General features: G+C 32.0%; 2 protein-coding genes across 2 annotated transcripts in view; one reads left to right on the forward strand and one right to left on the reverse strand.

Annotated features, from left to right (window-relative positions):
* Nucleotides 1-1,717: 1,717 nt before the first annotated feature.
* Nucleotides 1,718-4,141, forward strand: LOC128188661 (U8 snoRNA-decapping enzyme-like). The gene is made up of 4 exons (XM_052859857.1): nt 1,718-1,770; nt 2,733-2,960; nt 3,381-3,647; nt 3,821-4,141. Exons 2-4 carry the CDS (start codon nt 2,757-2,759, stop codon nt 4,019-4,021), a joined length of 672 nt encoding a protein of 223 aa, XP_052715817.1. The 5' UTR covers nt 1,718-1,770; nt 2,733-2,756; the 3' UTR covers nt 4,022-4,141.
* LOC128188659 (nucleoporin 88-like) overlaps nt 4,129-25,804 on the reverse strand; it is a 23,456-nt gene continuing 1,780 nt past the window's right edge. Inside the window, exons 4-15 of the mRNA XM_052859855.1 lie at nt 25,440-25,715; nt 24,082-24,268; nt 23,431-23,605; nt 12,031-12,129; nt 11,827-11,902; nt 10,720-10,824; nt 9,965-10,114; nt 9,171-9,293; nt 5,803-5,949; nt 5,264-5,390; nt 4,542-4,660; nt 4,129-4,374 (exon numbers count right to left, since the gene is read on the reverse strand). Coding sequence (XP_052715815.1) covers nt 4,311-4,374; nt 4,542-4,660; nt 5,264-5,390; nt 5,803-5,949; nt 9,171-9,293; nt 9,965-10,114; nt 10,720-10,824; nt 11,827-11,902; nt 12,031-12,129; nt 23,431-23,605; nt 24,082-24,268; nt 25,440-25,715 — 1,648 coding nt within the window. The 3' untranslated portion in view covers nt 4,129-4,310. The remainder of the gene's footprint in view (nt 4,375-4,541; nt 4,661-5,263; nt 5,391-5,802; nt 5,950-9,170; nt 9,294-9,964; nt 10,115-10,719; nt 10,825-11,826; nt 11,903-12,030; nt 12,130-23,430; nt 23,606-24,081; nt 24,269-25,439; nt 25,716-25,804) is intronic.

Genomic DNA, 25,804 nt, shown 5'->3' on the forward strand with positions numbered 1-25,804 from the left:
ATGCACAATGTTGTTATGTCTAGTTTATGAACACTTTTTATTTGTAAACCGATTCTTCATTCTGAGATTGCGATAGTGTCCATGAAAAAAAAGAAAGAATTGTAATGTTACCTAACGACCATTTCGGGCATGTTAAAAGCGTTTATTTACATAAGCTAGGAATGTGTTCATTTCACAATACATGTATACACATGTAACGTTATATATACGCCTACGGTACTTAAAAAAAATTCTATAGGCCTATGTACCGAAGAATTTTTTTTATAATGGTGTTTTATGGATATGTAACAATGGCTGTAACAGGCACCTATAATTAATCTAGAGGATATCTAGATAACAGTAAGAGAGAGATTTCATATGAATTCATTATAAATGACTTAAAATAATGTTTTGATTTTGTCAACTATTGCATTACTTTAAGAAAACAGCATTTTAACAGTTAAGATTTTGAGAAACAGAATGATAAGGCGTTTTCCATGTTCATATTTTCAAGGTGAATAGAATCACCAAATTATTTATGTTTGCTGTTGACGTTTTAGCAAATCTTTTACCAAGTGATTATAAACCAATTTCAATGATGATAAAGTATTAAAAAAATAAATGTAATGTTTAAGTGCATTAATTTATTAAATGGGTCATTTTTTTAAAGTTTGGTTCATTCAAATTTGGACAGGGGCGCACAAGGCGTTAGATACCCCGCTCTTGGAGCAATGAAAACGAACTAGAACCATTTTAACAAGACCTTGGACTTTCAGTAGGACGTAGCTATCTAATTCTTGCCTCAAAACAAGTTAAAAATGACTCAAAAGCCAGACAAATCTTGTTGATTTCAGAGAGCCATGGCTGAGTGGCTGACAATGAAATAGACAGGCCTACGTCACATTGCTGTTTGACAGAACTACCCAAAGTCGAAACTCTTGTTAAAAAGGTTCTATTATAGTTTCAAGTGTATCAAAAAATAAATATTATTTTTTGGCGTGTTCACATCGTTTATCGTACATATTTCAGAATGCAAGTCAATATTCTGCTTTTATTGTGTAAACACAACAGATATAGGTTTCCAAATTTTGCTGCACAGTTTTTTTATGACAAAATATCGAATATTTACTGTTCTAAATTGCAAATATTAGGTATAAATCAAGGACGTATACACTTAGTATATACGTCCCTGGTATAAATGGGTCTATATAGACTCTTTTATTTAAGGATGAATTTTCATTCATTTTTTATAATTGATTTATTAAAGTGGTTTCCACAAAAGCGGTCACTTTATTAATAAGTTTAAAAATGTTAGAATTATTCAGTTTTTATACTGTGTCAACGTAGCTCGGTTTGATTGATAGGCCTGCAGAAGCTGGTGTTTGAGTCAAAGAGAGCGTTTTCTTTTTTATTAAAATATTTAAACAATACTCTATTGAAAACCCTCCAGAAAACGATCATACATCCTCAAATATAAAGTTGTGTTTATAGGTACAATGCACGTTTGTTAATTCAATATTGGTTGCTGGGGAATTGTCCAATACTATCAAAAAATATTAATGTCGCTATGGTCTCTGCGCTCTACAGTCAACACATGCAGATGATTTAACACCCCCCCCCCCATCGGAAAAATATTTTTTTTTTTTGTTTTTGCTTTTTATATCGTTCAGTTTATTACTATTCGGAATTATTTTGGCTACAAGTATCCATTTCGATTTTTAAAGTTATATACATATCAGCTGTTTCCTGTGTTGAAACGACAACCTGTCACTTCACAACAAGTATTGAACGGTTTGTTTTCCCATTTATTTATCGAACAGTATTTTCAGGATTTCCTTAACCAACTTGATATCAGCTTTTGAAATTGGTTATGGTACATACATGTTTACAAACCACAAGGGCTTTGTGTTAAAAAAACCCCCATCGAATGTTTACCAGCTTTTACCTCCGACGGAAGAAAACTCTTTTTACTCAGAGTTACCCACTTTTTTAACGATGTTTTTTTCTACACGAGCCCATGTGCACTGCAACTGTAATCACTAGCACAGGGGCTCGGTTGTCAGACACCGAAATTTATAACAATTTTTTCCCGAATAAAAAACTATACATAAATGGTCATTCAATATATGTTCTATGGTATCGAAATAAAATCAGCCGTTAAAATCGCCCTCTATCGTCGTTTTAAAAAATGTGTATCGTATGTATATAAAAAAAAGTAGATATGATACACATTTTTTAAAACAACGATAAAGGGCGATTTTAATGGCTTATAAAGTAAATGATGTCGTAAAAATGTTATGTATTACGGTTTGGATTCATTTAAAAGGGTATATTTGATACCACTAGTTTGACAGGTGCAGTGTGACTGTCATTCAACATATCGAGTCTAAATTGGGTTATAGAGTGCTGGCACAATGCACCAGAGGCTCTGGATTGAAGTCCCTGATTGAGAATCAGGTGCTGGTCACTTTGCCTCAAAATTATATTGCCCCATGCATGAGCACCCCAAATAGTTTAATGCCCCAGTGGTTTTTAATGGGTATCCCAAATATTGGAATGCTGATTATATTTATTTAATCATGAATTACTTTACACATTTACATGCCACATTCTTTGGTGGTCTCAGAGTGTTTACAACTTTTAAAACAGTTTGTAAACATAATGGAAAATTCACAATCTCCTGTCTACTAATTTATCTAACAAAATTCAAAAGATTAGTTAGCACTGATAAATAAATATCAATCTTCTTTCAGATATCAAAATTGTCATAATTTCAAATGGCTGACATTGGATGGGGACAGTTGCAAGCCTACGAGGCATATGGACGAGCTGGGGACAAAAAGGAGGATTTCAATATTATATCATATGAAGAAGCTTTATCAGACAAGTATTCTTCATCCAAACATGCTTCACATTCCATGTTGTTTGCCAGAAATGATGCTATTCTATGGGATTTGTACAACACACGGGGGACAGTGTTGGTAATATTTTTACCCATCATTATGGGTTATTATTATCTTTCTGTAGTTGATAAATGAAATAATTATAAAATTGTCAGTTATTTATCATGAATATGAAGAAAAGAAATTTCAAAGATACTAAGTTTGGTTTGCAAAATCTATACATGTACATGTCTATTAAGTGTTCATTGCTTGGCAGAATTTGTGATTTGTAATTCTTAACCAAAGGCTTCTGATGTTGAAACATTTCTTATTTAAATATAGTAAGATAATTAGAACAGGAAATTAACTTACTATAAATAAAAATTGCCATGTGCCTGAGCTCTTATATAACAACATCATGAAACCATGTTTGTCTACATTTAAAATATCTTAAGTGCTTTGACATACAAACTAATTGTATAAAAAAAACTATCAGAGTGCCTTAATACATTTACTTAGATGCAGATGCGGTTTGATGGTTTGCTGGGATTCCCAGGAGGATTGGTCGATCCAGGTGAACACCCTCTAGAATCTGCCAATAGGGAAATGGTGGAAGAAATTGGTCTGGATTTAAACATATTGAAATTGTCAGACAGTGACCATGTGGTTTCATTTGTGAACAAAGACAAAAATCTTGTTTTACATTTTTATGGGAAAGAAATCACTTTGAGTCAGTTTCAAGAAATCGAACTAGGAAATCTGAAGGCTCCAGATTATGGATCAGAGGTAAAAACAAGTTTGACCATTTAATGAATAGAACGTTTTTAGAAACTTTAACTTATATTTTTCATTTCTTTTAAACATTCCATGATTTTTGCTAGATCAAGTAATTGTCCACAAATACAAATTTGATGTCCTGCAAAATGATCCAAAATAATTTTTTTCATTTTCATGAACAGACACTAGGGGTGATACGCCCTCCACTGTTTACAATGGGTGATGGGTACAGAGGACTCCCAGCATTCCTTTCTAACGGCTTTGCAGGAAATGCAAGACAAGAGCTGCTCATTGGTTTACAACACTTCAATCTTCTATCTGAGGATGAAATCCAGGAGGCTGTGAAATCATGGCTAACATTTCAAATTAAAAATACTCAGTAGACCAAATTTTAGAATATTACTGTAAATCCATGTCCTTTCATAATATGCATTTCTATGCATGTTGTAATAACTTGTTGTACGAACTCTACAATTTAGACCAAAATAAATATTTTTTAAGTATTGTTTATTTATTTAACAACAAAATCACATATAACAAATACATATACATATGCACTAGATTTCTGAGTTGTCTTTATTTTCTGGTCCTGCCAAACTGCAGTGCATGGGAAGCAACTCCAAGTCAACAATTTTCACAATGTCTATTGCTGCAATGGTACATGTTTAGTTATCAAACTCCAGCCTCCAGTTTTAATGAGTTGACTCTTTTCAATAAATTGCCTAAATCATCTCCCCTGAAATGAAAATGAAATTCCATATGAAACAGTCTGAATGCGGTAAGAGACTTTACAAATTCTAATTTGAGCCTAAAACTTTTAAAAAACGAACAGAAATGTAAAATTTGACTTGTTTCATTAGATGTCAAGTTCAACAATTATGACTTGAAATAAAACCAACTTACTCTTGTTGGAGAACCTCCCGTAGCTGCTTGAGTTGACCTGACTTAAGACTTGGACTTGAGAGTTGTCTGTTAGGAGTCTGTGATATCTGCCTCCTCTGATAATCCTGTTTGATCTTCAACTACAGAAAAAAGAGTCAATATCTTTTATTACAAGTATGACTATATCATTAAGTTTTCAATTTCAAATTAATTATGAACAAAAACAAATACTGCAAAATTTGTAGAAGAGCACTGTAAACTTAACCAATAATACATGCATGTTTAGTTTGTGGTTGGCAGTATTCGGGGGGTGGGGGGGGGGGTTTAACACTTGTAAACCTCTATACTAACCCTTGCATTGATTACTGACTGATTTTTACCTGTTCTAAGATATCTTTTGATTTTTTCCTTTTATAGAGACCTTTCGGTGTTAGCTGTTTTAGAGATCTTTTTATCTGTTCTAAATATCTTTTAAGATTTACATGTTCTAGAGTTCCTTTAAATTTTACCTGTTCTACAGATGTTCAGATTTTAGGTGTTCTACAGATGTTCTGATATTATCTTTTCTAAAGATGTACTGATTTTACCTGTTCTACAGATGTTCAGATTTCACATTTACTAGAGATGTTCTGATTTTACCTGTTCTATAGGTGTTCTGATTTTACCTGTTCTACAGATGTTCAGATTTCAAATTTACTAGAGATGTTCTGATTTTACCTGTTCTACAGGTGTTCTGATTTTACCTGATCTAGAGATCTTTTGTATATTTCCAGCTGCTCCTCCATAGTTTCTAGCTCTCGCTTCATTCCTCTCTCAGCTTCTGACATCATTGGCATCTTTTCTTGTAATCTTCTCATTACCTCTTCAATTCTTTATATAAATTAAATAAAAACATTAAATATAGCAAATCCTCAAGCTTGCTGTTATTGTTTTTACATAGGTGAATTTTTCTATTCTATTTTCTACCGTATAAATATATTTATAAAGCTGGAATGTAATAATAGGAATTTAAAAGAAAATTAAGCAGAACAAAGATAATTTAGAAACACTCCGAAGCAAAAAATGAAGGTTTTGCATGAAAGTTATATGCAGTATGTATAATTATAAAAATAATAGTCTCATTTTTGCCATATACAGAAAAAAAACCCCACCCACAAACAAGTCAATTAGGGAATGGAAACAGATTTTCCAAAAAATGTGTTGGCTTATCAGCTAGAGTACTTTGTGAAAATCATCAAGTGGACACTGATATTGATGACAACCCCCTCCCCCGACTACATACCTCTGGAGTATCTCCTCCTGTTTGTCTTGACAGTCGCTGTACTTTGTGGCAAGACTCTCTGCCATGTTCCGGACACGATTCCGGGACTCCTCCAGACTCCGGACATCCCCCTCCTGCTGGGCCCTCAGACTTCTCAGCATTCTTGTCCTGTTCAAAAACCATAACAACACAAATTAATATCTCATCTGAAAAGCCATGAATTTTTTTTTCATCCCTTAATTTTGATGACTTCATGCAGTGTTTGAAGCTCTCAACAACAAAAAACAGGTCAAACTGCAATTTATTTATTATTTCTGAGGAGCTAAATGTTACATTTCTGCAGCAAATTAATGACAGGTACATGTAAGGCAATGTTGACATCAATTTCTAAAACCTTAATCTATGCATGTCTCTATATTATGACCAGAACACTAAACTAATATATGTACAAGATTATAATAAGAGCATACAAATCACATCTTTTAAAATATGTAGATAAAATTGACAGAGACTTGATTTAATGTACCTTCATGAAAATTTATTAATTCAAATTCCATTTGCTGATTTAGTATTTCCAATTAAAATTAGTCCTTAACACCTGGTTCGTTTTATTAAAAAGAGATTTTTCAAAAATAGATACATGGATTTTGTTCACAATCATACAATATACACAGGTATACATTAAGCACCTGAAGCCCCTTCTGTGACCATGACCTTGACTTAGTTTACATGTGGCATCTCAGTTTGATGAAAGTTGCAGATTTTACATGGGGTACACATTTTAATTTTAGTTGGCCTGAGTATGTTGTTCTATTCACAGGTTCTAAGGTAATTAAGGAGAATAAAATCTAGCTCGTATAAGCTATGTGTTCAAAAAGTGGCTTGTGCAATCTAGCTGCTTCAGTTTTACAACATTTTACAAACTTCAGAGTTTGAAAAAGAATATTTATTCCCAGCAACTAGATTTCTTAATTTCCCTTAAAAGAGATACAGAGAAGTCAGCCATTGTTCTCATGGGAATGAGGACAGTAAAACAAATATAACCTTTATTATGATAGTTTGTTTAAGTTTTTAACTTGTTCGAGTATGTGTGAACCTGGTACTTCACTTTATGTGTTAAATATTCAGCAAATCAACTTACAATTATGGAAAATATTGAGATGGTGCATTAAATCATTGCAATAAAAAATTTTAAAAATATGAATTAAAAAAGAATTTTTGTTTTAAAAATGCTACACGAAAAGTGCATCATATTAATATTAATAATATATTAAACTTATTTGAACCTATCAATGGCTGATGCAGGATTCACTGTCTTGAAAAATCTGACACGGGCCCCCATAGTCAGCTGTACATTATTTTCCAATAAAAATACTGTCACAGCGTGGAAATATAACTGTGTGGAAGCCACCTCATAATTCACCTGTTCGGGCTGTCAAAATGTGGTTGACATCTTATTTTTGTGACAAGTTGAAATCGCAGTAATGTTATCTGTCAGGCTCGTGCATATATTAATTATTGCAATTGATTAACATTTGGACGCTGGGCGGTCAATCCTATAGGGTCAGCCCTGGTTTGCTTGGGTCCCTGGGGGCAATAATCAAACAGTTACAGACATGTCTCCATTCTAATTCAGACTTTGCATATTGTCGTCTGTATTTTCCAAGTACCAGTATCATTAAAAAACCATCTAACTCTAACTCGACCTTTGTACAAATTCCACATATAAGAAAGAGATTAAAATAAATCAAGGTCGCCACAAATGCTTTGTAATAAAGAAAACAGTTGTTTTTCACAGGTAAACTGCACCAAAATAACGATGTTTATTGTTCATTGTTATTCTGTGGCGTGCTACGTGCTGTGAAGGAGTTCAATGAGCTGGGCATGTCAACAAGCACAACGAGTAATACTGGTTTTATGATTTTGTGTATTGCTTTCTCGTATGAAGGTCATCAAAATATGACAGTGTTCAAACCTTCAGAACACCCTGTCATTCTTGAATGGAGACTGATTTCTGTGTCCAATTAGACCTATAATATTCTCCATAAGAGAATGAGAAATTCTGAGTACTGTAAATTTCTAATCAAACGCGAGGAATTAATATCCGTGTAAAATCGCGAGAAGCATCCTTCGCAGATTTTAAAATCTCGCCATTACTTTCTGAGAGCTGAAAACTATAAGAAATAAGGAGAAGAGTTCCACATTTGCGATTTTATATTCTCGCAATTTGATATAAACCAGCAGGATCACGGAATTAAGTACTTATCTATAAGGAATTTACAGTATTAGAATTTAGGTACCTGGTAACTTAGGGATCAGAAATATTTCATGTTTACACAAAGCATAAAATGTGTATGTAACAATTCATGTATCAAATTAATTAAATATCAGTAAAACATACTACTAACTTATAAAACCTAAGCTGGTTGTCCAACCACAGTTATCTCTCTTGTTGCAGTGTTACATGTTCTACTGTTCAATGGCTCTAGCCTCATAAATTATCTTTATAGAGAGAAAATTACAAATAATGTTTGAATAAAAAAAAAATCATTTCAATTAATTCTGCCCCAATTTCATCTGTATTGCATGTACAAGTAGTGTAATGGTAATTATCAGTATCAGGATGTTATTTGTTTTTTTTCTTTCTAGCCTTTTTACAAAGTCACATTGCTTGAGATATTTTTTTGTATAGATGCACTATAAAACAAATCAAGGTAATAACCCATCCCCAAATGATTTTCAAAATATCAACCCAGTAGATTAATGCTATGACGTCATTGTGGATTTGCATAGATTTAAACTCTTGACGCTAACTAGTTATTAATGCAAAATAAAATTATCATTTCTTAGAAAACTTTAGTCTGTATTTAGAGGCCAAAAACCCAATTATAGATGATTTTGAACAGATTTTGAATCTGCAGAACTCTTTCACCACCTAACACTTATTCATAATGAAGAATGCATGTTGTATGGGTACACATGAGTGATTAAAAACATACCTGGTACTTTGAAGAAGTTCGTTTCATTAAATGATAGACCACCCTTACAGGCAATTTTACAATCCCTATGGTACTTTGTTCACTTGATTTATCATGGTAACCACAACTCACCTACACATTCACTTGTTTTAATAAATCTTTACAGACTAGTGATTGTATTCAACGTAAACAAAATACAACAACAAATAAATCACAAATTTTCTGTATTGACAATGGTGCACACCAAATCTAATAAGTACATTATAAAATGTAAACATTTACTGAGAGTAAATTGGTTTCATGCTCTGAATAGCTAGCCGAACATGTACCACTGACAAAATGGTTTACTCTCTCGGTAACAGGATAAAATTGTTACTACATCTTGAATATTTCCCTCTTTCAGCTTCCTACCTTTTCTGTATCTCCTGTTGAGCATGTTCTTGCTTCTGAAGATACTCTTCTCTGAAAACTTGTGTGGCACGTGTCAAGAGCTGAAAACATTCTTGCTGAGATATTTCTGTTTTCTTGTCAAATCTGTTAAAAAATAGCATCAGTGTAAATATTCCCTTTAACATGTATTAATTTGAATTTTTCTTTTACAAAAAAATTCACCTGTTTGATTTATTTTCTTCACATCACAATGCAGAATTTATCAGATATAATTAACTCAATCACTTCAAAATTCATTGAATTAATAATCAATGACACTTATATTACCACAAGGGTTATACAAAAACTTTCTTAAAAAATAATTGGATGGAAAATGGATTTTGTTTTTTTAATATCAAGTTGAAGAAATTAAAAGCTGCAATTAGAACAGAGTGAATTTGCTGAGGCAACTCTTTTTGGGAATGCTTAATTTTGAAACATTTATGCAAATATTCAGTCACAATAACATTTGCAAAAATAAACATTCTTTTTAAACAAATAAAGTATATAATTGAACATCCAAATTCTAACTGAAATTCAGATAAGTTCAGTTAGAGCTGAAACAATGTTTTTCTGGGTGGGAGGATTAAAAGTGCTTTAGTTGGACATATCTCTATCAAATTCATTACATTTGGTTGTCCTTGAAAATGATCAAATATGTATGATTTTGACAACCAATTACACCAAAATGTGTCACCGGAATTCATTTGTATGCAATGACATTTCATCAAAATTGAATCTTGAATACCATTTTTCGATTTGAATTATTATCTTACTTCAGCTTTGGGTTGGTAACATTGCGTTGCAGAATTTTCTTAATGTATAAATCGAATGGCTCCCTACTCAAACGACGTAATGGCGATTCGATTGTGGTCGGATCTTCGTCAGTGTGTAAAGGTCCAGCACTGTCTCTGTACCTACTTGGACTAACCATTTAATGACAAAATAAAATAAAAAACATCAGTATTTGGGATTTGAGCAAAGTTGCAAAATAGCATGTGTATTCCACAAGTTTTTGCTGAAAATGTTTACAACAAAACTGTTTCGTTATATTATATTTTACTACAATACTTTCTTTAAGTCTTGATAAAAAGTTCATAATGAGCGTTGCAGAATTAATATAAATTTACAGCAGTCATGAAACTTGTAATAATTATTTAAAGCATAATATTTCTATCTAATTACATAAATAGATAAATTTCAAGTGAAATGCATATGGTTTCTTTTAAATATTTCAAATATTTTCTGAAAAGGTAAAAAACCCAATGCATATGGTTTCTCTCTAATATTTTAAATATATTTTAATTAGTATAAAAATCCACCAAATTTCTGTTAGAATGCAATAATAACAAAATAATTCAAAAACAAGTTTATTTGACATAATATGCAAATGTGCTATAGATATGAGAAATTAACATTAAGCGTTCCGCCACATTTTGGCATATCAATTTTTCTCAATGTGTGTTAATTGTCCGAGCATGTTAAGCTGTAACACTTGACACGATCTACAGGTGCTTGCCAGCATACATACCACAGGGGGAGGGACACAAGTTCATAGTCCCAGGTCAAGGTCAGTAGGGAGGGCTCCACTGATAGTCCCCTCACCAGGCCCAATCCCAGCACCGGGGCCACCGGACTTTGGGGAGAAAAAGGAAAGAAGAAACACAAGTTATCATAATTCTTCTCATGTTTCAAAATAAATTTTAATAAAATTTTGGTTAGACAGAGATGGTGGCCTGAGGTAATGTAATCATAGTGAGAACAAGAGTGCAGAGACCTACACTTAATGTAACAACAAAAGCTGACACCAACGTTTATTCCGTGGATATTTATGTTAAACAAAAGAAAATTTAAAATGGGGGAAAAATTATGAGACCTCCTTATTTTTGAGCGATGGAATCTCTTGTTAGGAAATGCAGGTACTTGTAATCCATAGGATTTCCTGATTCAGCGGCAGATATCAGAATTCCAATAATTTAATTCTAATCTAATCCGTAATTAAACTTAACAGGTCTCTGATCGGTACTTCCAGAAAAAATTAGCATATATTATTGTGATGCCTACATGCATCATATTTCAATTTATATATCCCCCTCACCGGATATTCTATAAATAAAACCAAAAAATTTACATTTAACAGCCATAAATTTTCCTAAAGTAGATAAGACAGTGAACAAAATTACGAAGATTTATGTCTATAAAGAAGTCATATAAGATGATAACATTGTTTTGCCTTTATTCATCAATGTCTCAAATATAATGCGCAATAATAAAATCAGGAATTGTCATCTGTATCACACAGTACCATGCTAAACATTAAAAATAAAATCAAAATTCTTTTTAATTGTTTCAAATTGTGATTAGAATTGCAGATACAGCGTCCAAATGAAACATATCCGCTACAGGTTTATTGCCTTGAAAAACTACGAAAATATAAATAATTGGTTTTTATCCTGTTCTTTTTTTGTCTAAAGACGAATGGTTTAAAAAAAGCCACGAGAGAGAGAGAGAGAGAGAAAGAAAGACATCTTTCTTTAACTATATTCTTGATCTTTATGATGAAGATAATTCTTTCTTAAATGGAGTAAATTTCTTCTATATGCTTAATAAGTAATTTGTCCATCAACAGCAGCAATACCTGGATGGGAGTGGTTTAGTACAGATCAGGTGCTCAACAATGCAGTCTTCTTGCTCAGGTACATTCTCACCTACGTCTGAAATCAATCCTTACAACCATCAACATGCTCCAGGCATAAAAATTAAATAATATCACTTTCATGTCAAATCAAATGCCAAATTTTTCAGATTTTGCATTTATATTTCTTAAACCATTAAAGCTTACTATCTGCAAAAAACTTTTGATATTCTTGTATCCATGGTAACACAATGGTGTGGACGCCAGCTGAGTGAATGCAGTGATATCGGTCAGGAGCCATGGGGTCTGAAACAAAAAGGACAGATTTATTACAACTATTACAATGGAATTGAAATGCAGACCAATACGTATATTACATGTATCTTGTGTTTTACTAAGTGCATCAATCTTTACAAATACAATATACCAATAGGAAAGTAGTATGAGTTATGCAAGCAAGACTTCATGAATGAGTACCAACTTGTTTTTAACTGTTGTCATTTTTGCAAAAATATATCAAAGTACCTAGATATAACTATAGTAAATGAATGTACCAGCTTTATTATATCAAACATATATCATCACACACACCATTCAAATTTTTGTGTTAAATGTATGCTTATGAAGAAATGTAGAAATTAAATAAAGTAGCCATTACATAGTCGTGAAAAGAGTCATATCTCTTTGACAGCTAAGAAGCTTATGAATAGACTTGAATTAGTGTCAACATTTTAAATTGACATATAATATTTCCATTAACAATATCAGACAGCTACATAGTTTTAAAAATTCATGCATTAATTGTTCAAACCTCCTAATAAAACTAGTATATACATGAAGAGGCAATATTGTAATTTTCTTTGTGTCTATTTTTTAAAGATTAGTATGCATGATCTCCCAAAATGTACACCTATGATATTTTCTTGAAAATAATTAATGGTATGGGTTAAAATGTTTCATAGATAAAAGAAATAAAAATAAAAATAATTTTTTGTTCTTCAAACTGCAGGTGAAATATTAAGAATCAGCAGGTTGACTCCATGGAAAACAATCCTGCAAGGTCATATTTTTCCTTAGAGCTCCAACCACCAAGTACACATTGGTCATTTTTCATCTCTTTTTGCCTGTCAGCCATAGAACCAGAAACACTCTCATCAAAACCTAGACACCAAGTCATCTTGAAAACCATGCCTATAGGTAATGACCAAAAATTCACCATTTTGACAGCAAATTTGTTACAAATCACGATTTGTATCTCCCTTGATGAAACTTTTGACAGTTGCTACCAAATGCTTTCATACTGTTGAATCAATGGGCCTCAAGATAGCTTGATATCTTGTGAGTCCAAAGAACTGAGGTTAACCATAGAAATACAAAAAAAATAAAAAAATAAAATAAAATAAAAATCAAACAAACAAGACATTACTGTATAGTCAACTTGTGCAAAATCCTGTTTGATACAGAAATATTTATATTTTTCAGTGTCTTAATTTGCCTGTGATAACACTGAAGCAATTTTGTACTATACAGTGTCCAATAAATTTAAAAGATGTATAATTGGGGCGCAAGCGGGTCTGCTTATTTATATTCAAATATTTAACGGTACAATTGCTAAAAGTTGTAAAATATAAGTAAAAAAGTTTCAAAATAATTAATAAGCAATTATTCTTTGAATTATTCTAAGGTGATAATTTCAGTGGGGGTGCTTTGACCTTACTGGATTTGATCACAAAATTATCGCCTCATAATATATTCTACTCAAATAATGATTCCTTATTCCTTCATTAACACTAGATTACTAGTGGGTGGAAAATCTGAGATTCGACCAAATGAGATAATTAAACAATTGCAATTAACACATACACTATCTATTAGTTCACTCATATCTTCCTTAAAAGTTTATATAAAAAGGCCTTAATTATCATGCATAAAGAATTATTCTCACTTGTAAGCTAGGACCCCCCCCCCCCCCCCAAAAAAAAAATCTAAGATAACTTTCTCTAATGTTGCAATTAGTTACAAAATAAATAAGTACATGCTCTTGAAAAAAATTACTTTGATTTTGAATGAAAAAAGAAAATAGCAACATAGATAACAATAAAGTAGTTGAACAAGCATTCTGAGAGTATTGCATAAGCAATACACGTCCCCTACCGGTTTTTGGAAATTGTGAAAACAATGCACTGTTATGCAGAATATCGAACCCGAACATTAAAAAATTGGAATATAAAAAATTAATTTTCTCGAAAATATGTCAACCAGACGCTACAAAAGTGTAAACTTGATCTGTAGTTTGACATTTTGAAGCTGTTCAGCAAATTTCATATTATTCCTCAAACGCATAAAGAAAAAAAGTGTGGAAAACTGAACTGGTACAGACGGACGGACGGACAGACAGACGGACTGACGGATGCAGAGGAAAGCTATAGTCCCCTCCGGTGAAAACCGGTAGGGGACTAATAAAACTAGGACTCTTGTCAATTCCAGTCAATCCTATAAAATTAACTGAATGCTTAATTAATCAATTATATCACTTTGTTACATCTTGTGGCATTTTCACCAAAACAGATCCAAACTGCTTCATAATTGTGTGTATATCAAGGTCAGCACGAAATTCTCATTATCAAAATTACAGATAAGACACACAAAATAAATGTCAAGTATGATTAAATATTTTTCCCCATGAATGTTATTCAACTTTTTGGGGGCAAAATAATTAAGAAATAGATTAATGGATATCTAGTTCATCTTAATTCAAGAGAGAGAGAGAGAAAGAGAGAATAAAAAATATTTCAGAGTTCTGACGTTCCTTTTTTTTTTTTTAAAATAAACTTAAAGGGTTGGACAAAAATTGTGAAATACTTATCAATTCCACCATCTTAATAAAACAAAAAGATTTTGTTATAAATTTATTGATTTTAACACATTTTACTTTGCCAATAAACATAATTGCATTAAGCAGCAAACATTGCATAAATAATAAGCTAAAAATCATTATTTACTGAAAAACACCCCCGTAGGTTTCCTTTGGGTTCAAAACTTTAACTAATTTGAAACTTTAACATGAAGCTTTTTCCCCCCGATGGTTTAAAATAGTCTTACTACGGCCATAAACATAGCCAAATAATATGATTTAACTCAAATATAGAAAAGAAACCTTTTACTCAGAAATAAACTTTTGTCATTCTTAATTTGAAATTTTATTAGTGAACAAACTTTATTCTAAGTAATCAAGCAAAATTTCTTCCTTTTTGCTCTGTGCATCCATTCACAAGGGTCTTTCACACCCATCGTCCACAATCTGGGATATATACTTTTTATGATCATAAATCACAAGAGACTGATTAAAAAAAGTTATATTTATACATATATTTAGTGAGATAATACTTGAATTGCAATATCTTTTTTTTTATTATTTATTAATCTTTATTTTTTCTATCCAAAATGGCTTCTTTCCCCGTCTTTTGACTAGTTTTACATTTAAAAATAATTTATTCTTAAAATGTTCACTTAATCTTCTAGTTCTAAGAAACTTTTTCCAAAAGGTTTGGACCCCCCCCCCAAAAAAAAAATAAAATAAAAATAAAAATAAAAAATCATCAAATATTGAAAATTTAGTAGAGCATGCAAAAAGTGCATGATTCTTAATTATATACAGAAATACTACAAGACCATACACATTAGCATCGCATGGTTTATTGCGCATGTTTCAATCAGCCCGTCAAATATCACCCTGCAGTTACAACTTCTGGTCGTTGACCTTATGCTCACTTATTTTTTCTGGTCACTTCTAACATCCAATAATCATAATTCTCCTCAAATTAAGTACATTTAAGTACTAGCATTTAAAGAACATTGCAAAATTAACTACTGTTGAAATATTACTCTAATTCAAAAATAAATGTTGGCTGACCAATTATAACACTGCATATATCTAGTTTTTTTATAGCCTTTAATTGCAATCAGTTCATATTTTCAGCAGCTGTATAAGATTTTTCAAAAGGTTATCATTTATGAATGAAAATGTCAATTTTACCCAAATCTGCTGAAAAAGTGAATGAAAGGATAATTCTGATAATTCTTGTCCTAAATCTCTGTAATTAACAAAAAAGTCAGTCAATGTTGTCTTTATATCCAAAAATATATTTTCATGTTAGGAGGCTCAAAGAAAGAAAGAAAAATGCCAACCTTGTTATTCATTCAATGGAAAAAATTTAAAGAAAGATACCGGGGGTAATACCCATCCTAAAAAAATATTTTTTTAGCCTTGAAAGTTATGAAATACAAAAGATATTTAAAACTTAACAATTAGGACAGTGCACAGAAAATAAACATAGGTAATCATAGATTACTAAGCTCACCGAGACGGAGCATCACCCTTATGAGACATCACCTTCATAAGACCACCTTTATCATTTTATATGAAAATCATACTTTATGATCTTGGATATTCATGGATTCTGTTTTGACAAAATATCGTATATCATCTGATAAACTTTTTTATGATAATCATATGTTCATATGTTAATCAATACAATGATATAAAATTAAATATTGCATCATGTCATATTTCTAATATAATATATATCATATAATAAATAAAATACTGTAATAAACAATAATGAGATTTGATATTGTAACATATGATATGACATTGTATTGTGTTATACCTTATTGTATTTGATCACATAATACAATATCATAAAATATAATACAATATAGTATCATATTACAATATCATATTACATAATACATCATAACACTGAAACATGATATTATATTTTATAATATAGAATGATATTGTATTGAATGACACTGAAACATACTTGATACATTATATGATATTATATCATATAATACAATATAATTTGATTCCAACATTGTATCTTATCAAATGATACAATATTATGTGATATGGTAAAATATTATAAAATACATTATTATATTATACATATTGCATCATATGACACAATAAAATATATTACAATATCATATAATACAATTTCATGTGATATGACAATATATCATATAAACCAATATATCATACAATATCGTATAATACAATATTATATAATATTACAATATCATATAATACAATTCCATGTGATATTATTCTATATTACTGAAACCAATATCATATTATACAATATTGTATGATACAATATTATAGAATATACAATATTGTATCATAGGTTACAATATAATATTTTGCAATATCTTATGTAATTGTATCATGTGATCAAATAATAAATTTAAAATACAATATAATATTATACAATATTGTATCATAATATACAATACTATACATAACAATATCATGATGCATAATCATATCATAAAATATCAAAAAAATTGATACAATATCATATCGTATCGTATAACTTTTTATAATATAACATATGATATCATATTGTATCATATCAAACAATATTGTTTCATATCATACAATACTTTATCATAGGAATCATGTTATATCATTTATCAACAAACACATCTATCTATCGAGCTGGTTTGAGTGAGGTAGGAGATTTCTTTAGCATCCTTGATAATGGAGATCAGGCTCTGCTTCTGAAGCAACCTCTGCATTTAATTTATAATAAAGTTAAATCAACTATGCAAGCTATCATCTATAAAAAATGTGACCTGTTCCAAAAAACTAAACCTCATCCAGCATCCGAAACCTATGGCTCATATTCAGCATTCAAGCCCATCAGGTGCATTTGTATCATAAGACGCATCATCCATGCAATTTTGGTGAAGTTTGGACCAGTAATAACTAAGATATCATCATCAGAGGCACTAGCAATTAAAACCTTAACTTCCTCCAGCATCTGCAACCTATGGCTCAGATTCAGCATCCATGCCTGTCAGGTGCATCTGTATCATAAGACACACCATCCATTCAAGTTTGGTGAAGTTAGGACCAGTAATAACTAAGATTTATTTTTTAGCATCCTTGATAATGGAGATCAAGCTCTGCATCTGAAGCTACCTCTGCGATTCATTCATATTACAGTTAAATCAACTATGCAAGTTTGAAATAGTACTATCATCTATTAAACATGTGACCTGTTCCTAAAAACTTAACTTTATCCAGCATCCGAAACCAGACTATGCATTCAAGCCTGTCAGGTGCATCAGTATCATAAGACACACCATCCATGGAAGTCTGGTGAAGTAAGGACAGTAATAACTAAGATATCATCATCAGAGGGCACCTGTTTCAAAAACTTTATCTAACCAGCTCTTAAAACCTTAACCTCCTCCAGCATCCGAAACATATTGCTCAGATTCAGCATTCAAGCTTGTCAGGTGCATCAGCATCATAAGACGCACCATCCATACAAGTTTGGTGAAGTTAGGACCAGTAATAACTAAGATATCATCATCAGAGGGCACCTGCAACAAAAACTTAACCAGCTCTAAAAACCTTAACCTCTTCCAGCATCCGAAATCTATTGCTAAGATTCAGCATTCAAGCTTGTCAGGTGCATCAGTATCATAAGACGCACCATCCATACAAGTTTGGTGAAGTTAGGACCAGTAGTAACTAAGATTAATCATCAGAGGGCACCTGCAACAAAAACTTTAACCAGCTCTAAAAACCTTAACCTCTTCCAGCATCCGAAACCTATTGCTCAGATTCAGCATTCAAGCTTGTCAGGTGCATCAGTATCATAAGACGCATCACCCATACAAGTTTGGTGAAGTTAGGACCAGTAGTAACTTAGATATTGCTATCAATGGGCACCCGCAACAAAAACTTTAACCTGCTCCAAAAACCTTAACCTCCTCCAGCATCCGAAACCTATAGCTCAGATTCAGCACTCAAGCCTGTCTGGTGCATCAGTATCATAAGGCACACCATCCATGCAAGTTTGGTGAAGTACAGACCAGCAGTAACTAAGATACTGCTATCAAAGGGCACCTGCAACAAAAACTTTAACCTGGTCCAACAACCTTAACCTCCTCCAGCATCTGAAATTTAGGACCCAGATTCAGCATCCAAGTCTTTCAAGTCCATAAGTAGGTCCAGATGCATCATCCATGCAAGTTTGGTGAAGATAGGACAAGTAATAGCTTAGATACAGGACCTGCAACAAAAACTTTAACCAGGTCCGGACGCCGACGCCGACGCCGACGCCACCGCCGACGCCGAGGGTATAGCATAAGCTCTCCTTGACTTCGTCTCGGTGAGCTAAAAATGGCATCGACTATTAAAAAAGAGCGAGCATTTTTATCTCGCATCTTTTATCAACTGCTCACCCAATATACAATCAAAGTATTAAGCATTTATTTATTCATCTCCAACTATTAATTTATAACATTTTCATATACATGCATGTACGGTCAAGTATTTCCAACTTATAATCATGTATGTATGGGGTACACTCTTACTTGAATTTAATCTATCCGCGACTGTCAATTTATCCATATAATTTAAACTTCAATCTATCACTTAATTGAATTACTGTAGATAGGCATATAATCATGACGGTTTTAATTTCACTATCATGTTTGCGAATGCGATTTATCATTTTTTTAGCAAAATTAAACCCATCATGAATACTTAAAGTAGTTTTCAAAAATTGTTTCATTTCTTATATTTTTGACCAATTGGTTTTCTTGCAGCATGAAATTAGAACCATTATAATTGATACTTTTAGAGAAATCATGTAATTTTTATACCATGAAATTAAAACAACTTTCAGGCAATGACTTGTAAAACTTCGAATCATTATCAAAGTTAAAATATTTGACACAGCTAGATTAGGAGCATGTGATTTAAGATATAATCAGTGCACTTGGTTAACAAAAACTTGTTTTAATCACTTCTTCTTTAACCAATAGATTCACAAATTCATGACATTCAATGCATATTTTAAGTATTGAAACAGGATTGATTTTAAGCTTGCATGTAGCTCATATTTTTTCCATATTTTTTCCAAACTCATTCAATGGCAGCCTAAAAACAACTACTAAAATGATTCATTAAGTTTTTCACATAATGTAAAACCTAATTTTTCAAATTAGCATATAATTTGTATGATTCTTTTAATAATTAAAATCACATATTTTAAATTATGGCTCATTTTGAATAAGAACTAACACATTTTTACCTCATCTCTCATATTCTTTGCAACAAAATATTGGTTTTTTTTTAAATGAATCCATATCAATTGAGTTCAGATATCACTTACAGGTATTTTTAAGTATTAAATCATTGATTGGCTGCATAAGCGAGTGAGTTAAAAATTGCTCTTATAACTTTTATAATTATACAAGTTCTCCAAGATAGCCACTGTATTAAAAGGTTCAAAATATTTTTAAAAACATATAGGTATATATTAATTGTACTCAAGTGTAAGTATAGATATCTTTCATAAGCATTTTTGTAATTATCAAATATCAAATTTCTGAGGGTTTATCTTTCTTGTTGACTACCTGTTGACCCCTTATGGACATCTGTGAGAATTTGAACCATTTAAATTGTTAACATGGACACAGAGCTAACTAAACTTGCAGACTTTTGTTCTAAAAAGCTTTTTCATTATACTTGAATTATTTGTAAGTGTTGTTAAAGTATGGTACATTAATGAAAGCTAATTCTTACATGTTAGCTTTTTTATATTAGCTAAGGAGTAAAAACACAATATTCCATAGTCAATTTCACTTATTTTGAACTAAGCTGACATGCATTGTACAAAAAAACTAGGTTGCCCTCTAAATTTCAAAATATTTCAAATATGGCTGACTATCAAGAAAAGAAGAAGAAATTAATGACTTAATTTCCTCTGTTGTTCAGAAAACCCATTCTATAGGACCAAAACTTGCAGGAAAACTGTATTACAAAAGTTAAAAACAGGAATGAAATTTGTCATTTTCTTCACATCCGGGCTATTGTCTACAAAATAATGGGCAAATGCACCCAATGAATGTTCTCTAATTCACAAAAACATTGAATTTTTCTGAAGAATAAAACAACATCCTTTGCCACCATTGGTTTATAAATTCTCCACCTATTATCTTTAAAACTCTTTTAACTAATGGACTGTCTGGTAGAATTAGTGCCGATGGGTAAATTTTCCAAACACAATGACAAAGACCCTATATATAGTAAATATTAAATTTCTAACATAAATTAAAGGACATAATGATTAACAATTCCTGTCAGGCATAAATTCTGAAAACCAAAACTTCAAGTCTTGGGAAAAGTTGGAGAGAACGCAGAAAACATAAAGTATGTAAAAAAAAAATTGCCAATTAAAGTTCACCTCTGGACAGATGAAATATGAGTCAAAATTGTTCATACAGTGTTTAAATGTTAAAACATATGATATAACATACAGAACTCATCAAAAATTTGTTTTAAATTTTTTGCATGTGTGAAGAGTGCTTTTGAATCCTTTCTTTCTTTAATATATGCTTTTACAAAAAAATGGTGAACATAAATTGCAAGTCCTGCAAAAATTTGTCTATTGTTGTAACTACTATTAATAGTAATAATTCATATGAATGTAATAATCATGAAAACAGAAAAATATGACTCTTAACAAATATAATGAGAAACAATCTAATATCCCATTATATAAACACTCCTTTCATTTGGGCCATTCAGTCAGGATCACTGAAATAAAACAACATCATAGACACGTGACGATTTGGTCCACACAAACAGACATTATACGTCGTTCCCTTGTTTATACTGTTGTGGCATAGGCTATGTCTAAAATAAACTGCATTTACAAAACAAATATCATTACACCATGTGCATTCTGTGTCAGTGAAAGTCATCCAACTGAGGCAAATTAATGGGAAATTAATGAATGAAGCCAAAGAAACTTCATTAATGCCTTAAAAAGTCTACATATTCATTTTCTGTGCATAACTTTCAGTCACTTCATTATTTATCATTTTATGAGGATTTCAACAAAATGCTAATATTATTCTCACTAAGTTGGGTGAAAAATTAAGTTATTTGTCTTTTGGCCCCATAAATCTGTACCATCTATGTCTTCTGCTCTGTTGTGAATTTATTTACCAGTAAATAAATATATAATCATGCTGTTTTTGTTCATAAACATTCAAACACTAAACTGTCCCAGAGCGGCTTGTTTCTCTATTTGGCTATGCCCTCCATTATGATTTCGTACATTTATCACCAGTAACATCTGATAAGAGAAACTATTATCAATTCACAATCAGACAGTCCTGTGTCAGAAATAATAAAAGTTTCAAGACTGAATCCTGGATGTTTCATTTTTATAAGACATAATGAAAAATCTGTTTCTGAATCAAAATCAATTACTTTTGTTTGTGACCTTTACCTTCAAATGAACTCAGTATGGCTACACAATGACCTTGAGTAGTGGAAAAATTTGCTCTTAGTTGAATTCTTTAGATTTATCCTATCAAAAGTGATAAAGGATAAATCTACAGCTGATTGAATAAACCATAGTTCTGTGGTCTTGATATGTATGCTATGCATTATTGATTGTTGTCTTCAGACTAGCATGGATTTTATGATATGTTCACTTTTAGGAGGATCTCTCACTTATACCTACAGACTCATAATGCCTTAAGAAAAGTTTTAGTTCTCACTAACATTTTCAATTGCAAGGAATTTTTACCTCTTTTCAAATTAAGCAACAACTTCAAAATTTTTGCGATCAAGATTATCTCGAAAATAGAATATATTGTACATAACACACACTATGACGACAGGTTTGCTGCAAGATTCTAGCAAAGCTAGCGGAAAATTTTCACAAACGAATAGGAGATGGTTTACAGAAGGTATAGCCAAAGCTTTACAAGTCATTCTTTCTAAAGATGAAGGTAAATATTAAGATGTAACCATGGTAATGAGACAATTTCAGTTGATTTTTTGTAAAGATTGCATATACAACCAACTTTTCATTCTTACTTGTTACATGAAATGAATAAGTTTTTTGGTAATCAGTATAATTATTTTGAAAGCTTTTTAATCATAAACAATTTTTACAAAAACTCAAGCTATTCTCATTTCTGATTCACCTGTATAATTTATCATTTAATATAAAGGTTAAAAAAAAACCTGTAATAAAATTAAGACAGTGATTTAAAAACTTGATTCAAAGATACTGACCACGCTATTCTCATAGACACTCTGTGGTTGAAGTAAGAATCAGATTGCAAAACCATACAAGGCTTTTGAAGATATATCTGAACTTTTACACAAGAGTACATTTGAGATGAAGGTTGAGCCAAATTGGGAAGAAGAATTACTTTTTTGGAAATGATTTTGCTCACAAATCTGCTAAGGACTTGAATTTTACACAGATTTGCTAAGACCTTGACCCCTACCTCAATTCAAGGTCATTGAACCAGTGGGCCCTCTACAGGCATGGCCCTCTACAGCTAAAATGATAGCCACAAAAGACGGAGGAAAAATTGTCTCTAGCACTTCAAAATAAACATGTTTTACTGTACTTGTTATATGTACATTTTATTTAAAATCTCTCTTCAATTGTGCAAATACAGTGAAAAATGCACAAATTTTATTTTTAATCAGTAGGGGTGTAAAAATAACAACATAAAAGCATGAAATGACCATGTGTCATTGGTTACCTTTGATTATTTTGATTGGACAGGTAAAGGTGTCTTCTATGAACTCCTCAGTTTTCAAAGAGGTGGTTGTGAGGGAAAGTTCGAGTTCTACACTCTCGTAAACATAGAGGGAGACATCATCCGGGGCCTCATACAGCAAGCTGGTATCCGTGGAGATCATGGATTGAGTCTCTGACTGTAATGTATCTCAAATTGAAATTCATGTACAGACAAGTAACACTACTAAACAAAACTAACTCATTAGTAATTCATTTACTGTAGATTCCTAATCAATTGCGAGGAATTTATATTCGCGTAAAATCGCTAGAAGTAAATCTCGCGGATTTCAAATTCTGATAAAAACTAAACAGAACTATGATAAAAATTTCGGCATTCGCGATTTCATATTCTCGTGATTTGATGCAAATGGGTTCAATCGCGGAATTAAGTTCTCGCGTAAAAAAAGGAATTTACAGTATACATGAACATGAAAACAAAATCCGGATTAAGACATATAAAACAATCAATTATACCAATGCCAGCTACCCCGGTAGATGTATTTGATTATACTGTAGTCTTTATTATGACTCAATTAATAGCAAAACAACACAAAAATTAGTCTAACAAAAACAACATTTCAATTAATTAAGATCAGAACATTGATTTGTAAACCTGAAGATTGGTGTCCTCAAGGCTAGACTGCATCACTAGACAATGGTGTAGCTTTCCGTCCCTGGTCCCAATCACTAGCACCGAGGGAACCGTCCCTAGGACAGCGATAGAACAGGCATCTACCCCATAGTTGTCCTCGGCAGGAGGGAGCATCACTAGAGGCCCCTGGAGACTCAGCTTCTGGATGCTGCCAATTCATCAGAAAACAACTTGTTACTATAACTTAGCCAAATTATATCAATTCACCCTTTAAAGGAGTAGTAACCCAATTATTGTGAAAAGGTTAATAGGTTATGTTACATGATAATCTGGATTTTCTAAATACAGTCAAACTTCATTATCTCGAACTAGATTGGACCTTTTAAAAACTTCGAGATATCCGAGTTTTCGAAAGTAAAATACTTAAAAAATAAGTAGTTGGGACTTACAAATCACTTTGACATATCCATTGTAAACAGGCATTGTGGGAAAAATTGAACATTATCTACGAAAACTGATCCCTTTGCTAAATTTAATGATTCCACTGTATTTGAATGAAACTGGCACTTTAATGCCTTAATTTTTAATGCATAGAACCAAGATTCTGGTTAATGAATTTAAAAAAAAAAAGAAAACATAAGATTTCTATATCCTAAATTTACTTGTAATCTATATGTTTCAGATTGAAATCAAAGCAAAATTTAAATTAAATGTTAAGACATATCTTTTACACTTTGTTTAATTTTGTTCAACAAATGATAACATTAAAACAGGGTTTGAAATTAACAGTCGCCCACTCGCCATTTGCGTCTTGCGACTAAGTTTTTGTGTGGGCGATTTGAATATAATTCCAGGGGCCCACATGGCATTTAAACAATTGCTGATGCCAACACATCTTTTTTCCAAATTTGTCAGAATGTTTCGTACCTTTATTAAGGTTGATCACTCAGACGCTTATCTTTATCTATCTTCACTGAAAAGTCTAAACGTCTTGATGATTTAGACTACTGAAAGTCAATATCAGAAAAGCGTTTCGTAGTGGAACAAGAAACATTAATTTTTAAAGCGTCTAACTGATTTTGACAATTGTTATAATATTTCAATTTACAGTAATGGTTGTATCAGCAAGCCAAAAGAAAAAGATTTTTTTTGTAATAGGAAGTGGATTAATCAGTACAGATGTAAAGGAACAACAAGACATGTGGTTGATTCAGAAGACTGGGCAACTAAATTTTTATGTGGGCCCCTGAAATGACCAAGCTTAGTAGCCCACATGGCTGGTAAAAAATTCATGTTAGTTTAAAACCCTGTTAAAAGACTCCAAAGAGCTCAAACAATAACAAACACATTGTCAACTGAACCTCCAAAAAAACACCAACCTTGAAGGGTCTGGGGACAGGTCTGTGTATGCAATGACAACATCACCATTTCCAAACACAATGTAAGCAGGCCACACCACATCAGGACTAGTAAGTGTGGAATGGAACCGGTTCTTTCTTTTGAGTTCCACTGGAGGGCCAAAGTCAAAAGATGCTGCTACATCGCCTAGAGCAGCTCTGTACGAGGTTTTGGAGGGAGAATCTGTCAGGTCCTGCAGGGAGTCACCAAGCGTCACAGTGTGAATAGGAACATCTGGCTCCCTCAAATCATATGTACTGCAAGAACAAGATCATACATGAATATGATGCATCAGTGAAAATGAGATGAGGATAGTCAGCTTATAAGATATTAGAACATTTTTTTT

Source organism: Crassostrea angulata, chromosome 6 (genome assembly GCF_025612915.1).
Source record: "Crassostrea angulata isolate pt1a10 chromosome 6, ASM2561291v2, whole genome shotgun sequence".
Taxonomy (NCBI): Eukaryota; Metazoa; Mollusca; class Bivalvia; order Ostreida; family Ostreidae; genus Magallana; species Magallana angulata.